Here is a 20,145-nt window from a genome sequence, read left to right on the forward strand (position 1 = left end):
TTGAGGGGCTGCCCCAAAGAAGAGGGGCTCAAGTTATTCTCCAAAGCACCTGAAGGCAGGACGAGAAGCAACGGAGGGATGAAACTGCCGCGCTGGATACTAATTTCGTTCCAAACATGTATTTTAATCCCAATGTCAGTTTAAATGGTATTTTATTTCTCTTTTGCCCTGAATTATATTTTAACTAATTCCATTCTAAATTTATTTTTTTACTGCGTTTTTAGCATAACGTGTGTTTGGAACTCTGAAACCTTGATACGGCCCACGGGCTAATCGATAAAAGATGATTACGATCTGCTTGACGCTGTCGTTAAGTACGACCTGTAAAGTCGGTCAACCCACTTCCAGATGCTGCCAAGGTCACGGCGAGGATCCTTCTCCTGGTTGCAGGTCGAGGCACAGCTGCCAATCGATGACAAATCCAATTAGCAGCCTGCCAGCAACCGGGCAAGCTGTCAACCAGGAAATTCCCTAATTCTGAACGGGAGGCTTTGTCGAGACACGAATGTTCTGGCATCAGAAGAGAAGCTGGCGGTGTGCCCCCGGAGTCACGCGTTCCCCTTTTGCCAGCTTCCCGCAAGCCGAGTCAACAACTAGGGCAAGAGAAGCCCTCAAATGGGGACAAACCCAACCCATTTCTTGCTTGGCCCCATGAATTTTGGGCTCCAAGTTGAGGACTTTATTATGATGATGATGATGATGATGATGATGATGATGATGATGTCTGTAATGGTGTAGAATCCAGGGGTCTTCCAAATGGGCCCTTTTAGGAGTGGTGGGACTTCAACTCCCAGAATTCCTCAGCCAGGCTGAGGAATTCTGGGAGTTGAAGTCGACCAGTCCTAAAAGGGCCCAGTTGGAAGACCCCTGGTCTAGATGGAAGATTGGAAGGAAAGCCTGGTGTGAAACGTGCCAAAACAGATACATTGCACCCAGCTTCCTGTTTGGACACGGGGATGGCATCAGGCCAGTCAGGTATAAAATACCCAGCCTAACTGGCAAAATATGCGCACACACACACACACACACACCTGGAGTGTCTTTCCAGGAAGGAATATAAGTGGATTAATGTGACAAACGTGCTCTCTGAATCTAAATTCAGCCAGGCAGGTTTAAGGACCACCGGCTGTCCCAAATCCAACTGATCACTGATATACCCCAAGTCAGGTTATTTGTTCTCGATCGTCGGAATCATCTCAGTCACCAGGGGCTCGGCAGCACGGGGCGGGGGGGGGGGAGAAACACCCACGTTGGATCTAGGCGTTGACTCTGCCAGCCAATGGTATTTTAAAAAAAAACAAAAAACATACAGAGGTGGTTAATGAGAAATCAAATGCAAATAATCGAGACGGCGGCGACGAGAGGAAATAAAACATACGCTCCCAAGCTGTAAAGCCCCCAGTGCTTTGCGACGAAGCCTCACCTCTTGAAATAACTTCATTTCCCCGAAGCAGAACGAGGGGGGGAAATCCCCCCCCTTAGATCACTTTGAATCATGCGTTAGGGTTGAGACAAGTCTGGTGCAAGCTGACCAGACTTCAATGTTTGTACGGTGACTGCCGCGCCCACCAGCTGCAAGCACCCAGATGTTTGGCTCACACAATGTCTGCAAGAAAAGCACCCAGCTCAGAGCGCACCAAGGACCCCACAGTCCTCCTCCTCTCAACCTCTCTCCTAGCACTGATGATGTTCCCTAGTTGGGTCATGAAACGTCTGCAAGACCCACAGTCCTCCTCCTCTCAACCTCTCTCCTAGCACTGATGATGTTCCCTAGTTGGGTCATGAAACGTCTGCAAGACCCACAGTCCTCCTCCTCTCAACCTCTCTCCTAGCACTGATGATGTTACCTAGTTGGGTCATGAAACGTCTGCAAGACCCACAGTCCTCCTCCTCTCAACCTCTCTCCTAGCACTGATGATGTTCCCTAGTTGGGTCATGAAACGTCTGCAAGACCCACAGTCCTCCTCCTCTCAACCTCTCTCCTAGCACTGATGATGTTCCCTAGTTGGGTCATGAAACGTCTGCAAGACCCACAGTCCTCCTCCTCTCAACCTCTCTCCTAGCACTGATGATGTTCCCTAGTTGGGTCATGAAACGTCTGCAAGAAAAGCACCCAGCTCAGAGAGCACCAAGGACCCCACAGTCCTCCTCCTCTCAACCTCTCTCCTAGCACTGATGATGTTACCTAGTTGGGTCATGAAACGTCTGCAAGGAAACCACACGGCTCAGAGAGCACCAAGGACCCCACAGTCATTTTCATCTTCCTCTTCCTCCTCCTCCTCTGCTCCCCCCCTCTTCTTCCTCCTCCTCCTCCCTCCACACCCCACTCCCTTCTAGCACTGATGATGTTCCCTAGTTTGGGTCATGAAAGGTCTGCAAGGAAACCACCCAGCTCAGAGAGCGCCAAGGACCCGACCAAAGAAAAAATAAATAAATACTTCACTAATTTTAGTTGGGCCTAGATCCCCCCCACCCTCCCTCTTGCTCCGCATGCTAGACTGAGCAGCACCAAAATCCATTCTAACCCTTTTCAAGCATTATTTATATCAATAGGAGAATGTGGAATTCTCTGGGCCGTCTTCCTTAATAATCCGATTGCAAATCACACCGGGCTGGATTCTACAGATTACTTTCTCCTCTGCCCTCAGGGCGAAAAAGGGTGTCTCTTTAAACTGTGAAAAAAGTGCTTCCTTTTTTTCCTTCGTTACCCCAAAACCTTTTATCCGCTGAACTTCAAGGCTGAGAAGCCCCTTCCTTCAGCAACGTCACAATTCCAAAGAGTCGCGGAGCGCTTGCAAACCGAGGAATACTTTGATTAATAAAAAACGTATCCAGGAATGAACGTGACGTCCCTTCATCAAATCGTCGCCGGTAACTTCCATCTGTTTTCGTCTCGGTAAGAAATATTTCGGGAGGGTTTGGGAAGAGATTTTTCGTACGGCCGGCCATCTTCCAGCCGAATTAGATGTCCCAGCTGTGTGATAGGCAACGCGTTTGTGGGTCTTGTCCCAAGAAAAACCCGCTCTCACCCAATTTTAGATCATTTAGGCTATCTTGCTCTAGCGGTTAAAGCACCACGAGGCTAAGAAACGGGGAAACTCTGAATTGTGCTCTTGCCGTGGGCCTGAAAGAGGGATGGGTGACTTGGGCCGATCCACCCAGGCGACGGCGAGTTCGAGTCCTGCCTTAGGCAGGAAAGGCAGGCGGGCGGACAAATTTTGGGCCAGCCACATTGTCTCCGCCCAATCCACCTCACAGGGTTGTTGTTTGGGGGGGTGGGAAACAGGAGGAAGAAAGAACATGAGGTCTGTTCGCTGCCTTCAGTTAGTTATAAAAATAATCAAAAAGGTCTTCGATTATTTTAATTATGTTGTTTTGGAATCAAGGCAGCATATAAAGAAGGATTACATTTACCGGGGTTTTGAGAAGCACTGCCTTAAAGTCTATTCTTCACCTCTGGAGCTGAAAGAATGAAGAGGTAAGCACAAACTTGGAAGGACACACACGCCAAAAAGAGGTTTCTCTCTCTCTCTCTCTCTCTTGTCTCTCCCTCCCTTCTCCCTCTCTCTCTCTCCATTCTCTCCCTCCCTCTCCCCTCTCTCCCTTCTCTCTTTCCCCCTTCTCTACCCCCTCTCTACATTCTCTCCTCTCTCTCTTTTTTCCCTCTCTCTCCCTTCTCTCTCTCCTCTCTCCCTTCTCTCCCCCCCTCTCTACATTCTCTCCCTCCCTCTCCCCTCTCTCCCTTCTCTCTTTCCCCCTTCTCTACCCCCTCTCTACATTCTCTCCTCTCTTTTTTCCCTCTCTCTCTCCCTTCTCTCTCCTCTCTCTCCTCTCTCCCCTCTCCCTCCCTCTCTACATTCTCTCCCTCCCTCTCCCCTCTCTCCCTTCTCTCTTTCCCCCTTCTCTACCCCCTCTCTACATTCTCTCCTCTCTTTTTTCCCTCTCTCTCTCCCTTCTCTCTCTCCTCTCTCCCTTCTCTCCCTCCCTCTCTACATTCTCTCCCTCCCTCTCCCCTCTCCCTTCTCTCTTTCCCCCTTCTCTACCCCCTCTACATTCTCTCCTCTCTCCTTTTTCCCTCTCTCTCTCCCTTCTCTCTCTCCTCTCTCTCCTCTCTCCCTCCCTCTCTACATTCTCTCCCTCCCTCTCCCCTCTCCCTTCTCTCTTTCCCCCTTCTCTACCCCCTCTCTACATTCTCTCCTCTCTCTCCCTTTTTTCCCTCTCTCTCCTCTCTCTCCTCTCTCCCTCCCTCTCTACATTCTCTCCCTCCCTCTCCCCTCTCTCTTTCCCCCTTCTCTACCCCCTCTACATTCTCTCCTCTCTCTCCTCTCTCCCTTCTCCCCCTCTCTTCTCTCTTTCTCCCTTTTCTCTGTCCCTTCTCTCTCTCTCTCTCTCTCTCTCTCTCTCTCTCTCTCTCCTTCCTCTCTCTCTCTCTCACACACACACACACACACACTTGCCAGCCTTAGAAAGTGATAGCCCAAACCTACAGAATGCAGAATAAACAGAGCTGGGAAAAGGGACCTCGGAGGCCTTTCGTCCAACTTTATAAGCGAAACTTTATCCACGGGGGGGGGGGGAAGATCACCTGGAACACCTGGAGTACCTGTTTCCACCTGCCGCGGCCATAATTCCAAAATTCCCATCGCCTCCGCAAAGCGTTAGTAGAACATCCAACCGTCTGCTCAAGAGAAGAAGAGCCGTGGGGGAAAAAAACAACTCCTTGAGAAAGAAAACTCTTCGGAAAAACCGAAGGGTTTTTCCAACACTGGAGGCCCAGCCTCTTCAAAGAGGATTCATATGACTAAGGAGGGCAGGCTCTGGACGAAACTGTACACCTCTCTCTCTCTCTCTCTCTCTCTCTCTCTCTCTCTCACACACACACACACACACACACACACACACATACACACTGCTGGCTGGCAAGCATCCCAATGACTTAGGACTCCAGGAATCTCTGAACTTACCTGCGCTTGCTTGCAACCGCTGCAACTGGAGGCAGTTCAACTGCCCCATTTGAATTGGCTCCGACTGGGGAAGGGCAGGGATCTTTCCAAACAGCCAACACTCAAGGGTGTTTTGTTGTCTTTTGGAAAAAATGCCTTGCCCAGCAGACTCAAATAGGAATAGCCACACCAACCAAAAAAAAAAAAAGAGAAAAGATTGCAATGTTAAATTAAATGGCACGTAAATCGATAGGGAACCTCCTGCTCCAAAAACAAAAAACACAAAACACAAAACCTCAACCAAATCGAGGTCAACGTTTAAAGGGAAGATGCAGAACGCAGGTTGTTCTCCGATAACGAGTAATCGCTTCCGATACGGACCTCTGTCATGTAGTTCTGGTAACGTGACTCCGGGAAGCTGAATTTCAGTCATTTAACTTAGGATGGGAACAGGGGTATGGTAAGAGCAGTGTTAGGGAACAGGAGAGGAGAATATTTGTAGCTCGGGGGTGAAATGTGGGGTGCTTGGTGCTCTCTGAGCTTGGGGGGTTTCCTTGCAGATGTTTCATGACCCAACTAGGGAACGTCATCAGTGCTAGAAGGGAGGAGGAGGAGGAGAACTGTGGGGTCCTTGGTGCTCTCTGAGTCTGGGTGGTTTCCTTGCAGACGTTTCAGGACCCAACTAGGGAACGTCATCAGTACTAGGAGGAGGAGGAAGAGGACGACGACTGTGGGGTCCTTGGTGCTCTCTGAGCTTGGGGGGTTTCCTTGCAGACGTTTCATGACCCAACTAGGGAAAGTCATCAGTACTAGGAGGAGGAAGAGGACGACAACTGTGGGGTCCTTGGTGCTCTCTGAGCTTGGGGGGTTTCCTTGCAGACGTTTCATGACCCAACTAGGGAACGTCATCAGTACTAGGAGGAGGAAGAGGACGACAACTGTGGGGTCCTTGGTGCTCTCTGAGCTTGGGGGGTTTCCTTGCAGACGTTTCATGACCCAACTAGGGAACGTCATCAGTACTAGGAGGAGGAGGAGAAGGAGGACGACTGTGGGGTTCTTGGTGCTCTTTGAGCTTGGGGGGGTTTCCTTGCAGACGTTTCATGACCCAACTAGGGAACGTCATCAGTACTAGGAGGAGGAGGAGGAGGACGATGACTGTAGGGTCCTTGGTGCTCTCTGAGCTTGGGGGGTTTCCTTGCAGACATTTCATGACCCAACTAGGGAACGTCATCAGTACTAGGAGGAGGAGGAGGAGGAGGACGACTGTGGGGTCCTTGGTGCTCTCTGAGCTTGGGGGGTTTCCTTGCAGACATTTCATGACCCAACTAGGGAACGTCATCAGTACTAGGAGGAGGAGGAGGAGGACGATGACTGTGGGGTCCTTGGTGCTCTCTGAGCTTGGGGGGTTTCCTTGCAGACATTTCATGACCCAACTAGGGAACGTCATCAGTACTAGGAGGAGGAAGACGACGACAACTGTGGGGTCCTTGGTGCTCTCTGAGCTTGGGGGGTTTCCTTGCAGACGTTTCATGACCCAACTAGGGAACATCATCAGTACTAGGAGGAGGAGGAGGAGGACGACTGTGGGGTTCTTGGTGCTCTCTGAGCTTGGGGGGGGGGTGTTCCTTGCAGACGTTTCATGACCCAACTAGGGAACGTCATCAGTACTAGGAGGACGACGACGACGACAACTGTGGGTCCTTGGTGCTCTCTGAGCTTGGGGGGTTTCCTTGCAGACGTTTCATGACCCAACTAGGGAACGTCATCAGTACTAGGAGGAGGAAGAGGACGACAACTGTGGGGTCCTTGGTGCTCTCTGAGCTTGGGGGGTTTCCTTGCAGACGTTTCATGACCCAACTAGGGAACGTCATCAGTACTAGGAGGAGGAGGAGGAGGAGGAGGACGACGATGACTGTGGGGTCCTTGGTGCTCTCTGAGCTTGGGGGGTTTCCTTGCAGACATTTCATGACCCAACTAGGGAACGTCATCAGTACTAGGAGGAGGAGGAGGAGGACGGCGACGACGACAACTGTGGGGTCCTTGGTGCTCTCTGAGCTTGGGGGGTTTCCTTGCAGACGTTTCATGACCCAACTAGGGAACGTCATCAGGAGGAGGAGGAGGAGGAGGAGGAGGAGGAGGAGGAGGAGGAGGAGGAAGAAACTGTGAGATCCTTGGTGCTCTCCTAAGGCCTGCTCAGCCTTGCAAGAACTCACAAACATTATTTCTGCCTTCTCCTCGCCACTTGCAGCTTTGGACTCAAGCCCAGAGGAAAAAGAGTGAGCACCGCTGGGGCCCTCTCGACAGGACCACCCCTTAGAAATACGCATGTATTTAAACCATTATCCCAGACGCACATCTCCCAGCTAGCAATTTCCCCCGGGGCCCTGCCGGGCCCGGTTGGGGAAGCACAGGGAAGGGATGGATCCACACGCCTCCTTTTCACTCCAGCTATTGTGTCGCTGGATTAACGCAACCACGCCAAGTCTGAAATCGCTTGCCACCGCCACAACAGGGCATTATCCGGGCTCGCCACGCTCCGAGCCACAAAAGAACCGGCAAAGGGCTGAGGCTGGGAGACAACCTTCAAGCTGCTTCTTGCAGGAACGGTTAACGCAATCACGGCTAATAGTTCCCTACGGTTTCATCACTCCAGATGCGTTGAGGCACGTCCCTTCGTAATTAATGGCAGGGAAGAAGGAAGGGCAGGAAGGAACCAAGCCAAAGGGGGGGCGGGAGAGAGAAATATTCTGCGTCATGTTTTACTAAATGGAGGGAAACGCCATGCAATACGTCCTTGACTTTACGGCCACAGACAGGCCCCCCAAAATGTCTGTTCTTTTGCTAAGTTGTTAACTGACTTTAAGGGACGTGGTGGCTCAGTGGGTTAGGATGCTGAGCTTGTCGATCAGAAGGTCGGCAGTTTGGCGGGTCGAATCCTGAGTGCCGCGTAGCAGAGTGGGCGCCTGTTACTCGTCCCAGCTTCTGCCAACCTAGCAGTTCGAAAGCACGTAAAAATGCAAGTAGAAAAATAGGGACCGCTCCGGTGGGAAGGTAACGGCGTTCCGTGCGCCTTTGGCGTCTAGTCATGCCGGCCACATGACCACGGAGACGTCCTCGGAAAAGCGCTGGCTCTTCGGCTTTGAAACGGAGATGAGCACCGGCCCCTAGAGTCGGAAACGACTAGCACGCATGTGCGGGGGAAACTTTACCTTTACCTTTAACTGACTTTGGCGGTTGTTAAATTAATAAGACAGATGTGATGCGAGCCGGGCTTCCCCGTCGACTATGCTTGTCAGACGGTCGCAAAAGGGGATCGGGTGATCCTGGGTTGCGGCCGCCGTCGTAAATGCGAGTCAGTTGCCACGGGTGCAAATCCTGATCACGCGACAGTGGGGTGGGGGGGGGGTGCTGTGACGGCCACAGGTGTGAAAAACGCTCCTAAGTCCCTTTTTTTCCAATGGCGTCGTAACTTCAAACGAACACTAAACCAACCGCTGTAAGTTAAGGACGGCCTGTAGTTTTAAAAATGGAAATTGAAACTTGATTTTTTTTTTTGGCTTCCCTGCCTGCATTTTTTGCTAGCCGCTAAGACAGCATAAAAACGTCTCGGGAAACTGTATAAGTCGAGATACATTAAGGTTGGCTGAAGAACCGCACTATCATTTATTCATGCCCAGATAGTTATTTAAACACACACACACAGACACACAGACACAGACACACACACAGCCTATACAAACGAAAATCTATGAGGTGGAACGTGAGCACCAAAAAACAACAACAACAACAAAAAAAAAACAACCTGAACAGGAAATCTACAGAACAGCAGCTGGGAAATTTTAGTTGGCGAAGTTGCGGATAAGCAGAAAACCAAATTGTGAATGAGAAGCTGCGGCCTTCTCAGAAAATGGGGCCCGCTCTTTGTTTAGCACCCCGTTCTTAATCAGAAGTTATGCCGGCCTTGTTAGTAAAAGGTCCTCGAGTTTCAAACATAACCGGCTTGAAACAGAATTGAGAGAATAGAAGAGAGCTGGAAGGGGCCTTGGAGGTCATCTAGTCCAACCCCCTGCTCAGGCAGGAAACCCTATCTCATTTCAGACAAATGGCTGTCCAGTCCCTTCTTAAAAGCCTCCAGTGATGGAGCACCCACAACGTCTGGTGGCAAGCCGTTCCACTGGTTCATTGTTCTCAACGTCAGGAAATTCCTCCTTCGTTCTAGGTTGCTTCTCTCCTTCATGAGTTTCCATCCGTCGTCGTAAGCTGAGGATCACCTGTACAAACTTTTGGGTGAGCTCTACCGAACTAATCGGCAATTTACAATGGGCAAATCCGGAAAGGGATTTGCAAGGGTCTCGGAATGCCTGGCTTCGATACGCGGAAAGAATCCGCAGTGTATACACTTTTGATCGTTTTTTTATGGCTTTCGGGTTTTTTTATGACCTTCAACTGTTATTAATCAACTCGGAGTTTGCGGAGCAGGTAGTAAAACAGGAGAGGGCCATAAAAATTTGTTATCAAATAAGATTGTGCTTTTTCAGGGACGCTTCCATCTTTGCTTCCCATCTTTATGGGGGGGGGAGAAAAGAGCTTTTAATTGCTGAGATCAAAGTACTTCCGACCTACAATTAAGAGTTGTGAGAAGGCCTTTAGGTATGGCTTTTTTGTGGGAACCACAGCCAGGAAGCACGTGCCTCTTTTAGTGTCACCCAACAGCACAACGACAAACAGAAGCAAGCTGGCCAAGAGGGCGTCTCAAGATCTCTTGTTGAGCAACTTAACAAGGTTCCAGGTCAGAGTAATTTTTTTAAAATTTTTTTTAAGATAAAAAACAAAAAACATGGCAGCTGCATCTTTACGGCTCACCGTCTCCGGGTAGTCCTTGTACGTACGGCCATAATTAAGCCCACGGTTTCGGTCGTTAAGTCGGGACGGTTGCAAACAGGCCGTCCGTGCTACCGTCCTGATTTTACGACCTTCCTTAAGTGACGGGAACGGTCGTAAAACGAATCCAACGTGCGCTACGGTCAGGTCTGGGCAAAAAACGGCAGGCGACGCACAGCGCTACAAATGGCTGTCAATGCACGTCATTGGTTGAGCACCCAAAATGGGGTCACGTGACCACCGGGGGGGCGGGCACAGCGGCCATCGAAACTTTGGGACTGGGTTAGAAACCTCCCTTTGAACGGCCGTAAATCGAGGCCTATCCGCGTCAAACAATTTATGTTTATTTTTATACATTTGATCACTTAATGTGATTTTTAGCCAGCTAAAAGTCAGTCTCTGCCAGTTTCGCTCGCCAATTGTGCTGTTATTTGATTTTTTTTCTTTTCTTTTTCCCTCCCCCGTCGGAAACCTTTTTAGGATAAGCACAATGTGCTGCTAATCACAACATTTGCTAATATTCCTGCAACTGACACAAGGGGAGGAATCCGGGCAGATGTCTCCATCGGAGCCATGCCCGTTTACCACAAAGCATTGCCGTTTCCCTCCCCCCAACACACACACACACATACAAAGAAACGCAACTCACACCTACACCTAAGGGAACGGAACACACAACCCCTACTGACATCATAAACAACCCGGAAAGAGCTCTTGTTACGGGAAACAATTCAACCACGACCCCTCTTACGAAGTCATGCTCCGATTTAAGTGGACACGTTTTCATTTATGCTCATTTCCACCAACGGATCACGGGTTGGGGATGTTTTTTTTTTAAACTTCCGGAAGAGAAGGCAAAAGTAGAATGTGAAAAATAAATAAATAAATATCTGAAAAGGTGCCTGCCTTGAAGACAGCGTATGCTCCTGGCATCCTGGAATGCAAATCCTGGCATCGCCGTTCCAAGTTACAGGAAGCCAGACGTGGGTTGAACGTTATATATATATATATATATATATTGTGTAGTCGTCACAGGAAAAGTGTGGTGTAGGAGCCTCTCCTTTTGTAATGTCCCAGGGTCATTTGTGACCTTCTCAGCTTCTGACCAGCAGTCTTAGTGGTGAGAGCCGGTTTGGCTTAACAACTGCGCAATTCACTTAAGAACTGCCGTGATTTGTTTAACACATTGAAAACAAAAAAAAGTTATATTTCATACTTCTTAGCCACCTGTCTCCCTCGGTTGTAAAAATCGGACTTAGCCACTGCTTTCTTTAGCAACTGGTCCCAGCTGTGGTCGTAAGTTGAGAACGCCCTGTACAAACAAAGGACCAGGATGGCAACAGCCTTCTTTCCCGCCCCCCCGCCCCCCCGCCCCATCGTAGCACTTCCAGGACAGATTGCGCAGTTTCTCCAAGCAAGCTCTTGGCACTAAGTCAGCACCTGTCAAGGTCACCTGTGAAGGGACCATTCCTGCATGCTAGAGGGAGAAAGGTAGACAGGTAAACATCTGGAAATGTCACCGGAGCGGGACAGAACAGTAACCCAGGCAGCCTGAAAATTTAGGTGTAACAGGACTGCAGATTTTCATCAATGGGGCTCAAGCTTTCTAACTCCTGGGATTTATTTTAGGTGGCAAAAAGGCGTTTATTTTTAACGCGGCATGAAAAACAACAGATGGAGCTGAGAGTTAAAGGCTGGAATGGTGTGTGTGTGGGGGGGGTGTTGGTTGGTGGTGGGGAGCTATTTTAGCTACGCATTCTTTTTTGGGAGAAGGGAAAGGAAAGCGCTCCAAGATGGCCTGTCCGAAATTATTTTCGCTGGTTAGGTTCCACGCATCTCCAAAATGAAAGGGGGAAAAAAAAGACAGGGAACTGGACAAGAGTTGTCAGAGCGGTGGCCTTTTCCGTATGTTACTGGCAGGAATCTCATTTCGGGGTCCCACGAAGAGGGAACCCCCCCCAATCCTCAGATGGGACTTCTTCCCGAGACGGAAACCTAAGGTAAAGGTAAAGGTTCCCCCGCACATGCGTGCTAGTCGTTTCCAACTCTAGGGGCCGGTGCTCATCTCCGTTTCAAAGCCGAAGAGCCAGCGCTTGTCCGAGGACGTCTCCGTGGTCACAGGGCCAGCATGACTGGACGCCAAAGGCGCACAGAACGCTGTTACCTTCCCACCGTAGTGGTCCCTATTTTTCTATTTGCATTTTTACGTGCTTTCGAACTGCTAGGTTGGCAGAAGCTGGGACAAGTAACAGGCGCTCACTCTGCTACGCGGCACTCGGGATTCGACCCGCCAAACTGCCGACCTTCGGATCAACAAGCTAGCACATGCCAAAAAAGCAGGGTTACCGTATATACTTGAGTATAAGCCGAATTTTTCAGCCCACTTTTTGGGCTGAAAAATTCCACTTCGGCTTATACTCCAGTCAACAAAAAAACTTACCGAGGACTTGTGCGCGGCCGAGGCTTTGGTGCTTCCGGGATCGCCCGCACCTCTCCCAAGCCACCGCCGTCCGAGACCTGCCGAAGTTTGGGGAGGTTTGGGGAGGTGCGCGCGCACCTCCCCAAACTCCGCGCCTTGCCTGCCTGCTTCTTTCCGCAGCGGAAAGAAGCAGGCAGGCAGGGCGCGGAGGAACGGAGACTTGCCGACGTTTGGGGAGGTTTGGGCGCCTCCCCAAACCTCGGCAGGTCTCCGTTCCTCCGCGCAGACCTGCCGACGTTTGGGGAGGTTTGGGCGCCTCCCCAAACCTCGGCAGGTCTCCGTTCCTCCTGCCGACCTTTGGGGAGGTTTGGGCGCCTCCCCAAACCTCCCCAAACCTCGGCAGGTCTCCGTTCCTCCTGCCGACCTTTGGGGAGGTTTGGGCGCCTCCCCAAACCTCCCCAAACCTCGGCAGGTCTCCGTTCCTCCTGCCGACCTTTGGGGAGGTTTGGGCGCCTCCCCAAACGTCCCCAAACCTCGGCAGGTCTCCGTTCCTGTTTGGGGAGGTTTGGGCGCCTCCCCAAACCTCCCCAAACCTCGGCAGGTCTCCGTTCCTCCGCGCAGACCTGCCGACCTTTGGGGAGGTTTGGGCGCCTCCCCAAACGTCCCCAAACCTCGGCAGGTCTCCGTTCCTGTTTGGGGAGGTTTGGGCGCCTCCCCAAACCTCCCCAAACCTCGGCAGGTCTCCGTTCCTCCGCGCAGACCTGCCGACGTTTGGGGAGGTTTGGGCGCCTCCCCAAACCTCCCCAAACCTCGGCAGGTCTCCGTTCCTGTTTGGGGAGGTTTGGGCGCCTCCCCAAACCTCCCCAAACCTCGGCAGGTCTCCGTTCCTCCGCGCAGACCTGCCGACCTTTGGGGAGGTTTGGGCGCCTCCCCAAACCTCCCCAGGTCTCCGTTCCTGTTTGGGGAGGTTTGGGCGCCTCCCCAAACCTCCCCAAACCTCGGCAGGTCTCCGTTCCTCCGCGCAGACCTGCCGACCTTTGGGGAGGTTTGGGCGCCTCCCCAAACCTCCCCAAACCTCGGCAGGTCTCCGTTCCTGTTTGGGGAGGTTTGGGCGCCTCCCCAAACCTCCCCAAACCTCGGCAGGTCTCCGTTCCTCCGCGCAGACCTGCCGACGTTTGGGGAGGTTTGGGCGCCTCCCCAAACCTCCCCAAACCTCGGCAGGTCTCCGTTCCTGTTTGGGGAGGTTTGGGCGCCTCCCCAAACCTCCCCAAACCTCGGCAGGTCTCCGTTCCTCCGCGCAGACCTGCCGACCTTTGGGGAGGTTTGGGCGCCTCCCCAAACGTCCCCAAACCTCGGCAGGTCTCCGTTCCTGTTTGGGGAGGTTTGGGCGCCTCCCCAAACCTCCCCAAACCTCGGCAGGTCTCCGTTCTTCCTGCCGACCTTTGGGGAGGTTTGGGCGCCTCCCCAAACCTCCCCAAACGTCGGCAGGTCTGCGCGGAGGAACGGAGACCTGCCGAGGTTTGGGGAGGTTTGGGGAGGCGCCCAAACCTCCCCAAACAGGAACGGAGACCTGCCGAGGTTTGGGGAGGCGCCCAAACCTCCCCAAAGGTCGGCAGGTCTGCGCGGAGGAACGGAGACCTGCCGAGGTTTGGGGAGGCGCCCAAACCTCCCCAAAGGTCGGCAGGAGGAACGGAGACCTGCCGAGGTTTGGGGAGGTTTGGGGAGGCGCCCAAACCTCCCCAAAGGTCGGCAGGAGGAACGGAGACCTGCCGAGGTTTGGGGAGGTTTGGGGAGGCGCCCAAACCTCCCCAAAGGTCGGCAGGAGGAACGGAGACCTGCCGAGGTTTGGGGAGGTTTGGGGAGGCGCCCAAACCTCCCCAAACAGGAACGGAGACCTGGGGAGGTTTGGGGAGGCGCCCAAACCTCCCCAAAGGTCGGCAGGTCTGCGCGGAGGAACGGAGACCTGCCGAGGTTTGGGGAGGTTTGGGGAGGCGCCCAAACCTCCCCAAACAGGAACGGAGACCTGCCGAGGTTTGGGGAGGTTTGGGGAGGCGCCCAAACCTCCCCAAACGTCGGCAGGTCTGCGCGGAGGAACGGAGACCTGCCGAGGTTTGGGGAGGTTTGGGGAGGCGCCCAAACCTCCCCAAACAGGAACGGAGACCTGCCGAGGTTTGGGGACGTTTGGGGAGGCGCCCAAACCTCCCCAAAGGTCGGCAGGTCTGCGCGGAGGAACGGAGACCTGCCGAGGTTTGGGGAGGTTTGGGGAGGCGCCCAAACCTCCCCAAACAGGAACGGAGACCTGCCGAGGTTTGGGGACGTTTGGGGAGGCGCCCAAACCTCCCCAAAGGTCGGCAGGTCTGCGCGGAGGAACGGAGACCTGCCGAGGTTTGGGGAGGTTTCGGGAGGCGCCCAAACCTCCCCAAACAGGAACGGAGACCTGCCGAGGTTTGGGGAGGTTTGGGGAGGCGCCCAAACCTCCCCAAACGTCGGCAGGTCTGTGCGGAGGAACGGAGACCTGCCGAGGTTTGGGGAGGTTTGGGGAGGCGCCCAAACCTCCCCAAAGGTCGGCAGGTCTGCGCGGAGGAACGGAGACCTGCCGAGGTTTGGGGAGGTTTGGGGAGGCGCCCAAACCTCCCCAAACAGGAACGGAGACCTGCCGAGGTTTGGGGACGTTTGGGGAGGCGCCCAAACCTCCCCAAAGGTCGGCAGGTCTGCGCGGAGGAACGGAGACCTGCCGAGGTTTGGGGAGGTTTGGGGAGGCGCCCAAACCTCCCCAAACAGGAACGGAGACCTGCCGAGGTTTGGGGACGTTTGGGGAGGCGCCCAAACCTCCCCAAAGGTCGGCAGGTCTGCGCGGAGGAACGGAGACCTGCCGAGGTTTGGGGAGGTTTGGGGAGGCGCCCAAACCTCCCCAAACAGGAACGGAGACCTGCCGAGGTTTGGGGACGTTTGGGGAGGCGCCCAAACCTCCCCAAAGGTCGGCAGGTCTGTGCGGAGGAACGGAGACCTGCCAAGGTTTGGGGAGGTTTGGGGAGGCGCCCAAACCTCCCCAAACAGGAACGGAGACCTGCCGAGGTTTGGGGAGGTTTGGGGAGGCGCCCAAACCTCCCCAAACGTCGGCAGGTCTGTGCGGAGGAACGGAGACCTGCCGAGGTTTGGGGAGGTTTGGGGAGGCGCCCAAACCTCCCCAAACAGGAACGGAGACCTGCCGAGGTTTGGGGACGTTTGGGGAGGCGCCCAAACCTCCCCAAAGGTCGGCAGGTCTGCGCGGAGGAACGGAGACCTGCCGAGGTTTGGGGAGGTTTGGGGAGGCGCCCAAACCTCCCCAAACAGGAACGGAGACCTGCCGAGGTTTGGGGAGGTTTGGGGAGGCGCCCAAACCTCCCCAAAGGTCGGCAGGAGGAACGGAGACCTGCCGACGAGCCTTGGCCACACAGGGTATTCCTGTGTATTCAGGCTTGCAAAATGGCGGATCGAGCCTCTGCTGGCGGCAGAGGCTTGCAGAACGGCGGATCGGCTTATACTCGAGTCAATAACTTTTTCCAGTTTTTGGGGGTGAAATTGGGGGTCTCGGCTTATACTCGAGTCGGCTTATACTCAAGTATATACGGTACTTTTTTTTTTTTAAAGAAAAGGCTAAAATTGGGAAAGGAACGGTTAGAAAAATTGTCTTCGCGCTGACAGAAGCTGGAAAGGCCTGGCTGGTAATGAGGATTTCCATCCTTTAGCCTGCAAAATCGTTTCAATGGGAAAGGTTTCCTAGCAGGCCCATTTTTAACAGAACTACTGTGCAAATGCGCAGACCGGTTCATTTAGCTCGCCGTCCGACACGGATTCAACCAAGCGACAATCCTACCAGTATTACGAAGGGAAAGATTTCTCTTCTCCAGTCACGTCCGACTCTAGGGTACGGTGCTATTTCCATTTTTTGGGGGGGCACTGCTGCAGGGGTCTTCCAACTGGCCCCTTTGAGGACTTGTGGACTTCAACTCCCAGAATTCCTCAGCCAGGCACGTGGGATTCCGGGAGTTGAAGTCCACAAGTCCTCAAAGGGGCCAGTTGGAAGACCCCCTGCCCTACTCCCAAGTGTTCAGAAGATGACTAAGAACTGCTGCTTCGCATCCCACCCACTTTTAAAAAAAAACATGTTTAATTTCCCCAAGTAAACATGGCACAACAGTGGCTCTGATTACGCCTTCCGCTCTTAAAACCAATTATTTTCTGTTCAACAGAAGACAACCACCCCGACATGCAGACCATCTCATAATAACTGCAGAAACTCTGTTCCTGTTTTTCACCCAGGATGCACCTGTTCTCCATACCAAAAAAAATCAAAATCAAATAATCAATGGATTAGTTTACTTTTAAAAAGTCACCCTAGCAACAGCCAAGGTCATCTTAAGAAACAAACCCGGATGCTACTCAAGGCAACTTGTCAATTAAAAAGCTCGGCAGAAATGGTAAAGATTTTTTTTTTTTAAAAAATAAATAAACTGCAAATACAGGATTCCCCCACCCCCCCGCCTCGCCGCCGCCATCTAAATATACAAGGAGGAAACATGATAGAGTCCTAATGTCCAAGCTTTTGTTTTTATTTTCCTGAAGGAGGAGGCCTGGCACTTAAAAATGGATTTCAGCTAAAATCCGGCTAACATTTAGCTTTCAAAAAGCTATTTGAAAGACATCCTGTAGTCAAAAGCTCTCCCCCAGACGGTGCAGGGCGAAGAAACAAAGTCTTGAATTCAAACTGAGTGAACATTTCAGACCCCCGCAAAAAATCAAAAAAGTAAAATTAGCCTTTTCACTAGTAAAACTTATCTTCAGAAGAAAAAAAAAGCATTATCTAATAAACAGCCCCAGACCTATGCCACTCAGGAGAAACAAGTGACAAATCGAAAAACATGATAACACAACACCACAACTAGGGACATTAGAAAGCCATCGGAGGCATGCTTGTTAACAGGAAAATATTGATAGACGAGGCCAGGGACGAGGGGTGTCTGGCTTAAGGGTTAAAACAGCTCTTTTTCAACTCCCTCCATCAACAAATGGGAAAAGAATGCAGGGAAATATTTATCCTTTCACTGAGAGACAAACATCCTTCTTGCAACAGGACAGGAAAGGCAATGCTACTTTTGCATTCATTTATCAAAACACAGGTGGTCCCCGACATAGGACCACAATGGGCCCAGAATATCTGCTTGCTAAACAGTGATTAATATTTATATATGTTACTTATATGTAAGGGTGTATGTCTATACATATGTTGTATACAGCACGTTTAAATGTGTGTTACATATTTGTATACTTTGAGAGCAAGCAACGAAATTTCATTTTTAATGTGTGCCATTGTGCCCACAGTAAAAAAAAAATGACAATAAAGGCTATCCATCCATCAAGATGGTAGAGGACAGGAAGGCCTGGAGGAACGTTGTCCATAGGGTCGCGATGGGTCGGACACGACTTCGCAACTAACAACATCCATCCATCCATTTATCTATTCATCCATCCATCTATAAACCTATATACCATCCATCCATCCATCCATCCATCCATCTATCTATCTATCTATCTATCATCCATCCATCCATATGGTAGTGAGGATGCTGGGATGGTCATTAGTGCAATGACCGGTCCCGAAGTCATCTTTTTTCCAGTGCTTATATAACTACCTTTATGTCCAGCTATTCAACTGGGTTGGGTGATACCTGGAGACAGGTTTGCTTCTGTAAAATCAGATTTGTGAAGAGTTATAACAAAACACTGGCCTCAGAAGTCTCTCTTATTTGGAAACGGGTTGCCTTTGTCGCATCTTGCTCAAACAAACCTGAATCAGCTCTTCCTTGAAGAAAAGCAGATCTAGCCAGCCCCTACCGAGAATTTACAATAAAAAAGCTGATCAAAAATGCCATCTTCTGAGTGTGCCAGCACTCACAAAAGCACGTCTTTTAAGATAGCATGCCGTTACAAAGGGCATCCCTCTACTGTACCAAATTTCTGATTTTTGCCCAAAAGGCCACGAACATTTGTTTGGAGCAAGCAGACCGGCTGGATAAAGTGGCAACTGCCTATGTTGGTCAGAAGGAGGTTTAAGCAAGAGAGGAATATCTCAGTAGCCTGTTGGCACAAAGCACCTTCAATTTGAGGAAGTCCTTGTAACCGGAACCACGCATAGGAGTACATAATCTCTTTGCACTGGGGGAGTATATAGTAACTTCAGCGCATTATCTGAGATGTAAATGCACCAACCTGCCACCCAGATCGTATTTTGGGAAGGAGGGAAAGATTTGGGGACCACGTTCTTCTCGAGGAACCCCACTTGGCCTTGCACTAAGCATGGGGAGACGCCTGCTGGATGTAAGACTTCAGACAGTCCTCGCTTTACGACTACTGCTAAGCAAGGCAGTTGCGAAGCAAATTGCGTCCAATTTTACCACCTGGTTTGCATCACTGCTTCTTCATCCCAGGTGTCTTTGAGAGGCTGGGGACGATGGGAAGTAGTCCATCACCCCAGGGGCCTTCGGACAGATGGAGATGATGATGGGATGCCCACCGTAGGATTCTTTTGGGCGGCTGGGGATGATGGGAAGTGGGACCCCACCCTAGAAGTCTTTGGGTGGCTGGGGATGAGGGGAGCTGAGCTGCCACCCCAGGAGTCTTTGGGCAGCTGGGGATGATGGGAGGTGGGCCCCCTACCCCAGTGGTCTTTTAACAGCTGGGGATGAGGGGAGCTGAGCTGCCACCCCAGGAGTCTTTGGGCAGCTGGGGATGATGGGAGGTGGGCCCCCTACCCCAGTGGTCTTTTAACAGCTGGGGATGAGGGGAGCTGAGCTGCCACCCCAGGAGTCTTTGGGCGGCTGGGGATGATGGGAGGTGGGCCCCCACTCGAGGTCTTTTAACGGCTGGGGATGATGGGCACTGACCTGGGCACGCAGCTGGGCGAGCTCCGGTCCACCTCCCAGGTGGCGTAGAGGTTCATCTGCACCGGGCGACCCCCGGCCGCCGAGCCCGACCCCGCCGGGGCCTGAGCCGGGGGCGCCCCGCCGCCGCATCCTCCTGCGGGGCCCGAAGCGCCCAGGCCAGCGGCGGGCAGGGCGGCCGAGGGCTGCGGCAGAGTCGGAGGCATCGCCGGCGGGGCCAGCAGTTGGGGCGTCCCCGCCGCCGCCGCCAGGGCCGGGGAGCCCGCGGAGGGCTGGGGCGCCGACGGCGGGGCGCAGGGCGCCGGCTGGAGCAGCGAAGGGCCGGCCGCAGAGCCCCGGGGGCCGCCCACCACGGAAGCCCCTCGCTCCGACATGGCGCCGCCGAGCGCGCGGGACCCGCCGCCTTCCCTCAGCCGCGCCGCGGCCGGACTGACAGACGCGCGCGCGGACCGCAGAAGGACCCGCCCCTCCTCCTCCTCCCCCCCTCCCTCTCCGCCTCACGCACGGCGTGGCGTCGCTCCGCGTCGCTTTCCCCCCCCCCCCGCACTCCTCTCCCGTGCGCGTGCGCGCTGGCTGCCGGAGCCGGACGAGGCGGGGCACAGCGAGGCAAACTTGAAAGCCGGGCGAGAAAAGAGCGACGAGGGAATTAAACAGGCGGAGCTTTCTCTTCTCGCCCAAACCCCACCCACCCCGCCCCGCCCGGCGTCGATTGGTCCGGCGGGACGCCCATCACTCCCTATGGTGTTTTTTTTTTCTTTCCTTAAATCCCCGCCCACGAGGGCGTGTCCTCCTGCCTGATCCGCCTTTCGAGCTGAGCCGGTTTTTTGTTTCCTTGTCCTCTTTTGCGTCCGACCATAGGGCCAAAAAAAAAAATAAAAAATTAAAAAAAGTTACTATTTCTTGGTCGCCGTCGCAGGAATGGCGGTTTAATATAAATTTCATAGAATACATGGATGGAGAATTGGATAGATAGAAAATAGGT

The 20,145-nt window shown here is 52.7% G+C and overlaps 1 protein-coding gene across 5 annotated transcripts in view; it reads right to left on the reverse strand.

Moving 5' to 3' along the window:
• Nucleotides 1–19,575, reverse strand: part of PACS1 (phosphofurin acidic cluster sorting protein 1) — a 44,495-nt gene extending 24,920 nt beyond the window's left edge. For 3 of the 5 annotated variants that reach the window (XM_081340847.1, XM_081340846.1, XM_081340848.1), the window contains exon 1: nt 19,167–19,575. In XM_081340847.1, the coding sequence (XP_081196973.1) occupies nt 19,167–19,537 (371 nt within the window). In that variant the 5' untranslated portion in view covers nt 19,538–19,575. Of the gene's footprint in view, nt 1–4,585; nt 5,248–19,166 lie in introns of those variants that run through there. The other 2 variants (XM_081340850.1, XM_081340849.1) reach the window with 2 other exon arrangements.
• Between the last annotated feature and the right edge of the window lie 570 nt (nt 19,576–20,145).

The sequence above is a fragment of the Vipera berus genome (genome assembly GCF_964194415.1).
Source record: "Vipera berus genome assembly, chromosome: 16".
Taxonomy (NCBI): Eukaryota; Metazoa; Chordata; class Lepidosauria; order Squamata; family Viperidae; genus Vipera; species Vipera berus.